We start from the raw sequence: 14,256 nt of genomic DNA, 5'->3' as shown, positions 1-14,256 counted from the left end.
TGTTTAAGCTGATAAATTAAATATGCAAAAAAGTCCAACTAAAAACAGCCAATCAAGTACAGAAATTATTGTTGCTCCAGGTTTGGAAATTTGGATATAACATCCTTCAGGATTCAAAGCATGTATAAAATAATTAACATAATCCATTAGTGAGTGTTTTTAACGCTTCGAGAAAAATGTAAACGATGATAATTTAGGAAACGGAAAGTAATCACTTGTAGGTAAGTCTAATCTAAGTAAAAAGCGCAAAGATTAATAATAAATAGTGCATATTGACTACAAAATGAAGTGTTCAGAATATAGACCCATATCGCCGTTAAAAACAGACTAGAAAATAAAAAGCTAAATCACAGTTAAAGTCAAGAACATGGCTTGCGTTCAGCTAAATGACGGTATGTTTCAAATAAAACACACTGAAACAGAACTATTAATGATTTAAAACTACTCCATAAATTATTTATCTGGCATTTATAATTGGAATATCTGGCAATGCATTAATTCTTGAACTTAAAACTGGCTTTTTTGAAGATTGAAGACTTTCTAGCCAAATCTTGGCTAGCTCCATCGACGTGTCTTTTGTTTACATAAAAGAGAAGGACGAAATCGAATAAGGGGAAGAAAATAAAAAGATGAGCCAATTGAACCTATAGATCAAATTATGTTCTGCTACTACAGCAGCTTTCAACTGGTACCGTTCGGAGTAAGGACACAAAATGACGTGTTGTTTATGTCTATGGAGAGATACAATGGGGCTGCACTTCTCCTTCTTATATAGTTTTATACTCACATGAGTCATGACAACAGTCAGTTTTGCCTACAGTGACGTCTGTCTCACGTCATGCATGCACAAGCTCAAAATACCCTCTAATTGTACATTAAACTCTAGACGTGCTATTGCATTGGGAGAGCTGCAGTTTCTACAAACACTGAGCGTTATTGAATCTTTGAGTGTTAACTATTGAATCTTTGAGTGTTATTAACTTTGAGTGTTATTGAATCCATGGATCAAAGAGTTAAGTCATGCTTCTGAATTATATTAATAAAACGTCTGTTCCAAAAGAGACTCCGTTGGCTATCCACTTGCTCTCCAAGCTTTTGAAGAGCACATCTTTCAAGAACCTCATTGTTTCACAGATATAAATTTTCGGCAACAAAGTAACCTATGTCTCATCCATTTTCTGTTCTGCTTTTAAAACGTCTTGTAGGTCAATCTGGAGGTTTTCAATGTAGTTTCTGATCATTTAATTGTACCTTCAGATTTGATTTGGGTAACAGGCCCAAAGTCCAGCACACTTCAAGCTCATAACACATTGCTGTCAAAATCATACTGTGGCTTCATGTTGGATGAAATGTAGACTTCATGGGCCATCATAACGTGCAGTTCTAAATTGGCACTATCAAATAATAAATAAATACATACATTAAATCAAATTAAATTTAGAATGTCACAATGGACCACCAACAGACATGTCAGTGCACCAAGGACAAACACCCAAAACTCAAAAGCAGTTTTATCCAATATCTCTGTATGGAAGTTTTACAAATGCAAGTATAGCTAATTGAACAACTCATTGCATTTGTTAGTTTAGTTTTCTAACAGACAGACAGTTTTATTAGTACTTGGAACAACAGTTTTGCTGAAATAGAGAAACAGACAAGGCCCTACCCGACCGTCCAATGCGTAGAGATGGTCCCTTTTGGTCCAAGTCCATGCCGTGGCTAGGTTGGACAGAGGTATGGGGGGGTGGGGGTGGGGAGGGGGTTGGTGCGCCTGTCCAATATCCTCTGATGCTGTTCTGTCTACTCTTTTTTTGATGTTGTTGAAACAGTGGTTTTGAGGAATAGTTTGAAATAATGTGACTCTCCCGCTCCCTGTTGCGCCGTTGCAATTGTTCACTGGAGTGAGACTAAACGTTTTAGGTTGAAAAGAGACTCTGAAGGAAGCGTGAAACGATTATGGGGCAAAGTCAAGAAAGAGCAGCGCGCTCCATGTGCGCGCATGTCCTCTTTCTTCCTCTCTCTCTCTCTCTCTCTCTCTCTCTCTCTCTCTCTCTCTCTCTCTCTCTCTCTCTCACACACACACACACACACACACACACACACGTGCGCAACCCGCTCTCCCTCTTCAGATATGGGCAGTGGGAATACGTGTACGTGGTCGTGTACTAATAATTTGCAAGTAACTTTCAAACATAACTTTTGCTCTCTCTCTCTCTCTCTCTCTCTCTCTCTCTCTCTCTCTCTCTCTCTCTCTCTCTCGATGACAAGCAAGTAACACTTTATAATAACTTATCATATAACTTTTTTAGGCTGTTTGGTCATTAATAAACATCTAACAAGACTTAACAGATCAGTATTCATTCAAATTTTAGGCCTATAATTAAAATATGCATTAAAATTACCAAATGGTAGACTATAGCCTATTGTAGTCCATTCATTGTTACATATTGTTCTAATTCATAGCCTAACAATTCAATACATTTCTAAAGCAATTGTTAGGCCTACAGCCAATAATTTGTTGCAAAAAAAAAAAAAAAAAAAAAGGGAGTAGGAAAATAGGTTTCCAGTTGGAGAGGGCCTCAACAAGACTTATGCATCAGAATGCGTTTGCTTTTTTTTTTTTTTTTATTATTATTATTGTGCTTTTTTTATTAACAATGCACGTGAACGCACGCGCTGGATGATTTGAGGTCTAGAGGTTCATGAGCGACACAGAGACAATTGAGCGCTGAACAATGCGATAGACGCGCCGATCAACACTCTCTCTGACCTCTACTCAGAAAACAACAAATGTAGCTCATTTAATCACGCCTCACAAAGCCATGCTCATTGACAGAGAGGGCTAAAGGCAGAATAATGAATGAAGCTTTAGACCTTATTAATTTAATATGGAGTGGTCTGTGGCTCATTTCAGATTTTAGAGTTGAACCCAGAGGTCAACTATTTAATCAATATATAGGACTATATATATATATATTATTATTATTTTTTATTTATTTATTTATTTATTTTTTGCGCCTATTTTAATTGGCTTAATAAATAAATGGAGCTGCCGTTTGAGGATGAGCCACATTGAATTTGCGGCATTTAAAACTGCCCTCTTTGAGATCGGTTCTTATTATGAAGCTCTGATGAGAGATGTGAGCACCAGTGTTACTGTGCAGGTGGCTGTTGTCACAGTGACCTAAGGCAATGTAACCACCGCTACACAAGCCTCTCCGCTTGAAGATCAAAGGGCAAACTTAGTCTTACACAAACTTACATCAACGTCCTCTTTCTTCCCCTTTCTCCCTCCATATCAGCTCCTTTAACACTTGGGACCACAGAGCCGACCCTTTCATTCATGCATGGCACGTTCGTGGATAATCGACTTTATCTTTATTATTATACAGTTTTCATATCATTCTTATTACTTTTTTATTTTATTTCATTTATTACGTTTTTTTGATCGGCAAATCACAGAAGAAAAAATATATATATATTTTTTTAAATAATTATTTTTATATTTTTGTCCATGAGAAAAGTACCGCGTTATCAGTTGAGACTTATTTTACTCAGATCTGAAAAGCATAATAAAACCCATATGTTAGCTTTAATATTTTATAAAGATTTATGCAACATTACATTATCGCTTAATAATGCATAGCCTATAGCCTACTTATAATATTATAATAAATATTGTCACGTAATGAAATATCCAAATTCATCAGACTAAAAAGACTAAATTAGCGAGTACCATCAAAAGAGCCCTTAGAACTTTCTATCCCTCACAAAAATGTAGCCTATCATATTTTTCTGCCAAATGTAGGCCTACTACATTTTGATGCATTGCCATGTCATTAAAATACACGTAAAGAAAAGAATGTTAAACAATGTTAAAATATGATAAAAAATAAATAAAAGTCGTACAAATGCTGAAAACATGGCAACAATAAATGCAGTAGGCCTATAGCCCCATTCTGGCTATAAATAAACGAATACAAATAATAAATAAAATCGCAAATGTTTGAACAGAAGAAACTAAAATGACAATGTGCTATAAAGGTCGTTCTGTGAGATTTCATGCAAACATCTCTCTGCATTTTTCTGAACATCAGACTTAACGTGACACGTATACAAAATGTGGTGTTTTCTTCTCTTCTTAATTTAATTAATAAAGTAATTAAAGCGCAGAGAGTTTTGGGTTAGGGGGAATTTTGGCTGTTGCCCTGCTGGAAGCGGAAATAATCGCTGCTTTAGACCGAGACGCGAGACTGAAAGCGGACAATTAAAACAAAAAGTAAACAAAAACATTGAGGAAATCAACAACATTAATGAGGCCTCTATTTTTAATCCACCCATTTGCTCTGAACGGTGTTATTAAGTGTTGCCTAATGAGCGAATAATGTCTGTTTTTCTTTTCTTTTCTTTCAGTATTTACTCACGCAACCTCCTTTAAACTTAGTGTGAACACCTAGTATGTTGGCTGTCCCATTAGTATATTTATTTATTCACTTTGTAAAATGTGCAGTTTTCCGCAAAAATACCACAGCAACTATAATTATTTATTTCAACGATAAAACCGGTGGAAAGAAGATGTAGCCAACAGTGTCAAAAAATCAGAAAGCTTCACTGAAAAAAATAAAAATAAAAATCCTGTTTTTTAAAACAAAAAATCTTTTTAATTTTTTTTTTTACCAAAAAAAGAAATAAAAAATTGGTAGCTGTGGTTGCCAGAATAATTATGTAAAAACTACAGTAAAAATGTAAACAACTTTACAGAACGAGCTTTTTACAGTTTTAAAATGTTGTAATTTACATGACCACGCTGGCACGGTAAAAAAAATACAAATAATAAAATAATAAAAAAAAAAACTGTTACATTTACAGTACAAAAACGTCAAACATGAAAGTAGCATGCTGAAAATAATAATTTTTTGCTTTATAAGGTATTGTTAAACACCCTAACATTTACAGAAGAGCACATGATCAGATAAAGTCCACCTCTACCAGGAGCAATGACCAATAAACATTTAGAGACACAAACACTAAACACCATCAGGGTAGCACATGTGAGATTTAAATAAAGCAGTAAACATGAACTAAACTACATCAAATATAAAACACAACACACCAATGTACATAACTGATATTAAATATAAGTAGAAACATAACTATTCCCATTAAATATAATGAAATGTGTCATGAAGGGAATTGTGGTAAAGCTTGATTATTGTTTTTACTGTAATTTTAACAATAATTTACTGTAAACAGTTAATGTACTCTCTTGTTAAACAATGTACATTTTGACCATTAATTATACAGGAAAATCACACTTTTTACATCTAAAAAAAATGTCATTTTTACAGCATTTTATTGTAAAAACTACTGTATTGTCTTTTAAAATATGTTAAAAAAATGTTACTGTATATTTTGCACTTAATATTCATTAATCAATTAACGTTTTATATCTGTAGCATTTTTACAGTCCTTTTCTGTTAAAATTACAGATATTTTTTACAGTGATTTTTAAGCAGTTTGAAGGAGAGTAAACTGTTAGTTTATTATAACAGCGGTTAACTATTAACTGTTAGATTTTGGCTGAAATTATGGTTACAGAGGTTTTATTTTGTTAGCAATTAGCCTACTTGGGCCAGAAATAGCTGGATTTTGTGGAATGACAACATCTAAAAGAAAAGTGCAACGATTTTCAATGAAGATTTTGTTTTGTGCTCTTTTTTCTGTAACAGAGCTTCTGTCAATTCTCTGCAACCAAATTTTCCACCTGGGCTTATTTTACATGAATAAATGCTTAATAAAGGCTGGTATCCAGTGCTCTGGTATCGTAAAGAGGAACAGTGTCCTCATTATAAAAAATCTGTTTTTAATTCAAATATAAAAATCAAATGGGGAATTATCTTATTTAACACTTTAACTGTTAACGTGACAACAACTGTGAAACTCTAAACCTCATCAGAAAATTCAGTGCCAGGTCTAGGCCTGTCAACACTTGGCACAACACCAGACCACACAAAGAGGACATGGTTTCTTCTGTGACTGTTTTGTTCCAGATCTTGTGACATGTGTAGTGACATGCTGGGGTCAAACTGTGCCTTGACATTCTGAGTGGACCATCAAAAAAGAGACGAAATTTCACAATGGGCAAATGACACCAATGTGCATAATAACATGTAAGAAGGCCCTGCACGGATCTTTTTCACATGTAATGTATTATTTATTATTACTTCTTAGTATTACCCCATTATAAGTGTGTCTGGTACACTTTCTTTTGGCCTTATTTTCTTTTGGGCTGTAAGAGTGCTTCTGTTAGGAAATCGCTTCGACCAGCCCACTTCCACTGCTAGAGTCCAGTACAGCAATAAAGCTATTATGTTTGTATATAACACCCAAATAGACTTATAACTTTCAATGCCACGATAATTGTATGCTCAAATATTGATCATAGCACAGTATGGGTCAATGTTACACATGAATAACACACTGAAGGTGCAGACTGTGGAGACATCAGCTATATAAATGCAGGGGTAGGTGAAGGTGGCCATTTGGCTTAATTTCCCAAATGAAAATCTTTCTCATGCAGAACAGCCATGTGGAATCAGATATTGGAATGGGGAGGCCTGCATCCTCGCTCGTGACTCCATCTTCAACGCCCGACTGGTTTGAATTTGTGCAGATTAACCGACGAACAAGTGCTTCCCTTTTCCTTTTAAACAACAACGGTAATTATGATCAACAAATATGTCCAAAATCAGACTTCTCATGTGGCAATTTCTGAAGAGCAGCCATGCATTCTGTTTTCCAGCTTCAATCCCTTTTTCTACATTTTTCCAAAAATGTGGTATATATGGTGGGCTTTTGGCTTCATTTAGGAAATGTAACCTTTTAAAAGAAAACAATCCACTGCTTTGATGGCCTTTTCTGACACTGACACGCATGGAGACGTCTCCAGAATCAGATGGCATTCACACAATGATTCCCACATCAGTCGGCATGCGTCACTCATGCCATAGGTTTCAAGAGATGATAAAGGTAGGCTGGAATTTAACAAATATAGAAGAAAGAAAGAAAGAAAGAAAGAAAAGCACAAATGTGTGCATGCGATTCATATTTAGATATGTTACCTGTTAAGATATGTAAATGTGGACCTCACAAGAGGCCAAAGGCAACCGATGAAAGATTCTTTGGCATTTAATGTTGATTACAGTCATAGAGATAGCAAGAAGTTCACACCTGAAGTAAAATGGCAAAATATGAAGTGCCAGTAATATGTTGCTTATGTTTTGGATAACTAAATGCCAAGAACAAATGAAATGATTTACCATTCGACATTTCACAACCTGGAGTAAGCACGCCATGTCCTAAAAAAGGCTGAATTATGGCAGTCTTATTGAACATGACAGTCATGAGGGGGCTTCATGGTTCCTCTCTGTGTGCCATTCATGTTTTTTCATGTGTCATGACAACAAAAGGACTTTCTGACTTTGATTTGAGGACAAACCAATACTTAAATGTGATATAATAACTGCCTCACTGCTTGCTAAGAAATAATAATAAAAGATTAGTCTGTGCCAAACAAGGGTGGGGGATGGGATTTAGGGAGTTTGGGCATTGCCTAGAATAATTCTCCAAATATTTCCCAAGTTTCCCTGAACATTCAGACACCCCACTCACGGTCCAATGAAGAGACAACCATTTGCCCACGCTAAAGATCATGTCCCTGGTGCCAAACTAGGTTTCTTTTAAAAAATGTCACAATTTTAATGAGTCTCTGTTCTTCATTATGATCTAAAATGTCCTTGTTTCACACAAGCAGAAGAATCCATCTTAGAATCAACTCATTGGTTTCCCAAAGCCATCGCAACTTTGCCTAAATACGGCAAGTACTTGAAAATGATCACAGATTTGCGATCAGCGTTGCGGTGGCCTCCTCCTTGGTGCCCCCCCAGCAAGTGGTGCCCTAGGTGACCGCCTAGTTCGCCTATGTCGAGAAACAGCCCTGTTTACAATCATGCATTTGGCAGAGGCTTTAATCGAAGGGCATAGTCAGGAAATTACTTGTTGGTAGGCCTCAATAAAAAAGGATGGGCCTAGTTTTCAGCAAAAGTTTTGTTTAACCAAATTTTCCTTGACGATTGAGAACTGCCGCATTCAAACAGTTCTTTCACACTTTCTAAATATATATTTGAAGTCAAAGAATAATCTCTAATATTCTAGGTGGGCCTGGGTCTAATTTGGGTGGACACAGGCCCACCCCGGCCCACCATTGGCTATGCCACTGCTTTAATCCAAAGCGATTTGCAGTGCGTTGCATGTAGGCTATACATTTTATCAGTTTGCATGTTCCCTGGGAATCAACCCATGATCCTGGCATTGCTTTTTAACACATTTTATTAAACTTAAAACTTATTTTTTTATCTGTTCTCATCCAAAACCGATTAAATAGGTCCAGAAGATATGGCTCTAACTACTGGAGTTTTATGGATTACTTTTATGCTGCCTTTATGTGCTTATCGGAGCTTCAAAATGTTGATATCCATTCTCTTGCATTATGAGGATCTACAGAGCTAAAAATCTTCATTTGTGTTCTGCAGAAGACAGAAAATCAAACACATCTGGGATTTCAGGAGGGTAAATCATGAAAGAATTTTCAATTTTGGTTGTGCTATCCCTTTAAATGTTGCTCATCTTTCCCAGGGAAAAAGAATAGTCGGCCACCTATTTCTCCGCCCCTCCCCCTCTGGAGCCCGGAATCGAGTTTCCCGTGTTGCCTTTCGAAAATCTGAAACGTATAAACAGGTCAGATATATTATTCACTCACTTAGAAAACGGATCAAAATGTGTCCTATGGTGTGGTTGAGTTTTGAACCCCCGGCGATTATTTTAAAAACACTGTCGTGTCCGTGTATTAGTAGTACAATTTCAGCCGGCTTCCGTACATGAATACACGTGGGTGATTGAGCAGCGCTTGATAGCACCGAGGCTAACACACGTTCATCCCGTTATAAATGGTCTAATTAGGTTGTTAGTAGCTTCTAGACTGTTCGATGGAAAATAATTCAGTGATTTCAGCCAGATGTGTATTATTCTGAATCCTTGAGTTTTTCGATTCTACACCTTTCCAGCTAGCCAACTGCCAGTTTTGTTGTTGTTGTGCAAAGTTATGAGTAAAGTTGTTCATGTTCATAATCTCAACAGTCGTTTTATTGGATTTTAACTGATACGATTCTTTATTTGACTCTTATACTGCTGTCAAACATACTAGAGTATAAACAAAGTCCGCGCGTGACGTAAGCTTTATCAAAGTCTCTCAAGCAAGTCAGGTCATCTTTGGAACGTTCTGTTGAGACTATTTCCAGTTATGCCAGTGCAGCTCCTATCTACTTGAATGGGGAACAGATTGAAATATCCTAAACGGTTGGTCAATATTACGATCAAAGGACACATTTAAAATGAGCTGTAAAACCTGACAATGCTGGAATCATAAGTTGTGCTTCTTTGCCTCATGTTACGCTAAAAAAAACGCTATTTTCTCGGCTTGAACATCTAATGCGCATGGCCGTTGTCGAGATGATTGACATGCGATGTCTGCATCTAAAAGGTTATTGGCTCTTTTACTTGTAAGGCGGGACTTCCTTTCTAAATCCGTTGACTGTTGGCTGCTCCAATTTTTTTTACATTCATTTTAATAGAAGTGGCCCGGCTCTGCTAAATTAACTCTGGCTATATGCCATGTAGATATTATATATTAACTACTAAACCTATCAAACGTCCGCTAAATTGATCATAGACCAGTGGTTTTCAAATCAGAGGGCTATAAGGGAGTGCTAGGGGGTCTGCAGAAATTTTCAGAGAAGACGTTTTATTTGTTGTTGTATCTCCCTGTGGATTTTCTTTGTCACTGTTGCCTTTAACTTGCCCACAGAGGTTAGGGTTGTAATAAATATAATATTACTCTAATCGTGGGTAGAAAACAGATCAACTTGGCCTAAAACTAAGTGAAAAGTTTCCAGATATATGAATAATTTGTTCAGCTTTATTACAACGACAATATAGAAGCCAATTATAAATTCTTTGAATTATGCAAGTCCCTTGCAAGGGGACCATAATTTCTTTGGTGTTCCTGGGTATCAAAAAGTTTAAAACCCCTGCCTTGGGGGTCTGGGTAGCTCAGCGAGTCTTGATGCTGACTACCACCCCTGGTGTCATGAGTTCGAATCCAGGGTGTGCTGAATGACTCCAGCCAGGTCTCCTAAGCAACCAAATTGGCCCGGTTGCTTGGGAGTGTAAAGTCACTTGGGGTAACCTTCTCGTGGTCGCGATTAGTTGTTCTCGCTCTCAATGGGGCATGTGGTAAGCTGTGCGTGAATCGTGGAGAGTAGCATGAGTCTCCACATGCTGTGAGTCTCCACGGTGTCTTGCACAGCGAGCCACGTGATAAGATGCACGGATTGAGGTGGCTAACCGCATCACGAGAATCTACTAAGTAGTGGGAATTGGGCATTCCAAATTGGCCTTTAAATTTAATTTAACCTAAGCTAAACAGTACACTGAAAAACAAATGATGTGTTGGATTTACTTAAAATATATACGTAGCATTTTTGCATCACGCTTTTTAAGTAAATTCAACCCATGGTCATTTCATGTCAACACAACTAGGAAACCTTTGTTAGGTATACACAAATGTAACCTGTAACATAAATCTGCACTTTAGCTATTCACACGTACAAGGGAAAATTACATGGATCGAACAGGATCCAAGTTGACCACCAATGGAACATAAATCACTGCAATGGTGACTTTACACCATTATTGTTTTGCAGTGAAACAACATCAATAATACTAAAATCTCAATGAATTCTAAATATAAACTAATTAAATTCCCACAGAAGTTTTACGCTGTAGGTCCCTGTGGCAATATTGTGTCTTGATTTCCATATCGGAAAGTATTTTTTCATAGACTATGATGAGGAATGAATTGATGTTGTTTTTTCCCTTATTGGTGATGATGCTTTAAGAGACTGGCATACAGTTGATAACAGTGATTGACATGCTACATGGTGATTATGTTGTATGATGCCAGTGTGATCACTAAATTGTTTTTATAATGCATTAATAATGACTCATGATGAAGTTTATGGCTACTCTCTCTTTAAGGCTCTCCTTGAGATGTTCTCAGGGTATCAGGAGAGGGACGATTATGAGGATGAGCTGTACCAGGATGAGGCCGACTCGGGTTTGTCCGATGCTGACAGTGAGCTGGAGTTCCGGCTTTATTCACAGCTGCATTACAGTGCCGAGAACCATGAGGACTTGACAGAGGTCCAGTCAGCAAGAGCGCAGACTCAACCTCAGCAGAATTCCTTGGCTCCTTCTCCTGCGCCATCTGATGTCATTGTGATTGACTCTGGCTCAGATGCTATCACGGTCTCAGACAACACAGAGGAAGATGAGAGCGTGTGTGCTAAGAAAGGTCGAACATCAAAGCACTGTAGCCTGGCACACAGGAAGTGGCAGCCCTATGACGTCCATTCACCCTGTCCCGCACAGGCTCGAACTGGAAGGAGTTCCTCTGACGATGTTGTGGTGTTGGATTCTGAGTCAGACGAGAGCTCGGATTCACACTCCATACCTCCTTATGTGGAGGATGTGGATTCGGACTCTGACTCAGACTCGGATGAATTGGAGAACTGGATGATTCTGGGCGGGGACAACCAGGATGGAGATCAGAGCATCCAGCTGAACCTGTCCATACCGGATCACCATGAGAGACAGGGTAAGACTGTGTGTATGTGTGTGGAATTTGGTTTTCACCCTTATTTGCTTCATATGCCAAGCAAGAAAATCAAGATGTAAGTGATAAAGAAGCCCCAAAAAAGGGAGAATTAAAGGTGCATTCAATCATTTTTTGTTTATTTGCAAATGTTTTGCTCCAACACATTTTGATTCACTTTTGTGAATGACAGACTTCGAAATTCAGAGGTGCTCTGTGCGGTGATTCCGCTTGGGTCTGCAGGTGACTAGCTCCGTTTAAAAAGTCTGTCATCATGTACTCACTCTCATGTCATTTCAAACCTGTATGACGTTCTTCCATGTTTCACTGCTCTTGTCACATGGTCTTCGGTAGTGGCTGATGTACATGTTCATTAGGATTCTTTTTTTTTTTTTTTTACATAATTGCAATGAATATTTATCATATAAAATATGTTGTTGTATTTAATGTTTGTAATGAATATTATTTATTTTTGATCATCTGAGCATCTAGAAACAGTTTTTTGTACTTAAAGGTGCTGTGGGAAATAAAACTAACTTAAAGGGATTGCTCACCCAAAAATGAAAATTCTCTCATTATTCACTTACCCTGATGCCATCCCAGATGTGTATGACTGTCTTTTTTCAGCTGGACACAAATTAAGATTTTTAGAATAAGATAAAGCTCTGTCAGGTCCTTATAATGCAAGTAAATGGGTGCCAGCACTTTGACGGTCCAAAAGTCACATTTAGGCAGCATAAAAGTAATCCACACGCCTCCAGTCTTCTGAAGCAAATCGATACGTTTGTGTAAGAAACAAGTCGATAATTAAAACATAAATTCCGAATTCTCGCGTGAACTCACCGACACGCGTCACGAGACAGCTACGTGATGCGTCAACTGCTGGCAGTAAGCACTTTTTAAAACATAATAAGGTTTTAATTATCGATTTATTTTTTTACACAAACGTATCGATTAGCTTTAGAAGGCATTCATTGATCGACTGGAGTCGTGAGGATTACTTTTATGCTGCCTAAATGTGACTTTTGGACCGTCAAAGTGCTGGCACCCATTTACTTGCATTATAAGGACCTGACAGAGCTCGATCTTCTTCTAAAAATCTTCATTTGTGTTCTGCTGAAGAAAGAGAGTCATATACATCTGGGATGGCATCAGGGTAAGTGAATAATGAGAGAATTTTCATTTTTGGGTGAAGTACACATTATTTCTATAGGGCTAGTTATAATAATTCATGAGGAAACCACTTTACTGAACAGGAACTTCTTCTATAGTAAATATGTTTGTTTCCTTCTCCATAACAGATATTTTTTTTCTTTTATCAGACTCTTAATTATTTAGGAATCATTGTTATTCTAGGAATATCTGAAGTCAAACCATGCCAGTGCTGCATTTTCCATAAGCATCGCAAGCTTAAGTTGATCATAGAGACCATTGGTGCCAATGGTTTATACGATCTATTTAGGCTTTTGATGCTTTCGGGAAATGCAGCCCAGTTTGTTTCCTAATCTCAGAACAGGAAACATATTACAATATTACACAACTTTCTTCATAATTTATAAAGGTCCAGACTTTTATTCTACATTGTAGCCTTCTTGCCCTTTTGTTTACCATTGTTGGTTCCTCAGTGGTTAGTTAGTCTTTGTTAAAAATAAAGGGAATAAAGTAAGGGGTGTTCATCAAAAAAAGGTTGAGAACCACTGGCCAAAACACATTTAAAAAGTTAACTTTTTTTAATGCAACTGCCACTGTTGTAATGTAATGAAAAAATCTATTAAAGTTTACTATGATAAATGTTAGTAAATGTAATTGATGATGGTGAAGAGCAGGTGTTTTCTCATTCCCTCATCAGTGTTGTTCAGAATGTCATTGCTGTAGCCATTTGAAATGGTTGAATTGCCCCGACACACGTGCGTGTTACCAGTCTTCATAAAGTGCCAAAGCAACATGAATATCATAAAATTGACTTTGGCGGCCAATGCAGGAAAAACCCTGCATACTTCTTTTGCACTATATTCTTTTGGCGCTATGTGCCAGCTTTGTGTAAAGAATAGAGTGAAATGAAGTCGTCAAATCTCATTTGTTCTTGTACATATAGACTTGGCATGTGAAAATGTGTTGCCCAAGGTTCAATGTCAATGACGTTAAACAGCATTGGCTCTCGCATGTAGTGGTCGACCGATACAGGGTTTTCAATGGCTGATGCAGATACAGTTTAAATGCAGATAAACAAAATACAATTTAATAACAGCATATCAGATGTACACAAAGTTTCTAAAGTGAAACAAACACTTGTTTTATACAATATTTACTCAAAGTTGCATAAACTTGAAAAGAAAAAAACCTTGAAAACATAGTGCTGACCATCCATTGACATCTATTGGTAGATTTTTGACACGTGGGAAAGTTAACACTTCTGATAATCGGCCAAGAGAACACTGCCGCAAAATGGCCAAATATCATCTGATTAATCGTCTTTGATCTCGTTT

At 37.2% G+C, this 14,256-nt stretch overlaps 2 protein-coding genes across 4 annotated transcripts in view; one reads left to right on the top strand and one right to left on the bottom strand.

Moving 5' to 3' along the window:
* The window catches only part of LOC127652012 (paired box protein Pax-5-like), a 57,321-nt gene extending 55,567 nt beyond the window's left edge, over nt 1–1,754 (bottom strand). For all 3 annotated transcript variants that reach the window (XR_007971647.1, XM_052138074.1, XM_052138076.1), the window contains exon 1: nt 1,667–1,754. Coding sequence is in view for 2 of the 3 variants with exons in the window: in XM_052138074.1 (XP_051994034.1) it covers nt 1,667–1,712 (46 nt within the window). In the remaining variant the exon portion in view is untranslated. The remainder of the gene's footprint in view (nt 1–1,666) is intronic.
* A 7,588-nt stretch (nt 1,755–9,342) lies between these two features.
* LOC127651619 (zinc finger CCHC domain-containing protein 7-like) overlaps nt 9,343–14,256 on the top strand; it is a 73,030-nt gene continuing 68,116 nt past the window's right edge. Inside the window, exons 1-2 of the mRNA XM_052137544.1 lie at nt 9,343–9,414; nt 11,155–11,773. Coding sequence (XP_051993504.1) covers nt 11,167–11,773 — 607 coding nt within the window. The 5' untranslated portion in view covers nt 9,343–9,414; nt 11,155–11,166. The remainder of the gene's footprint in view (nt 9,415–11,154; nt 11,774–14,256) is intronic.

This window comes from Xyrauchen texanus, chromosome 11 (genome assembly GCF_025860055.1).
Source record: "Xyrauchen texanus isolate HMW12.3.18 chromosome 11, RBS_HiC_50CHRs, whole genome shotgun sequence".
NCBI classification, from domain to species: Eukaryota; Metazoa; Chordata; class Actinopteri; order Cypriniformes; family Catostomidae; genus Xyrauchen; species Xyrauchen texanus.
The sequence above is the reverse complement of the archived record's forward strand: the minus strand, read 5'-3'. Positions and strand labels throughout refer to the sequence as shown.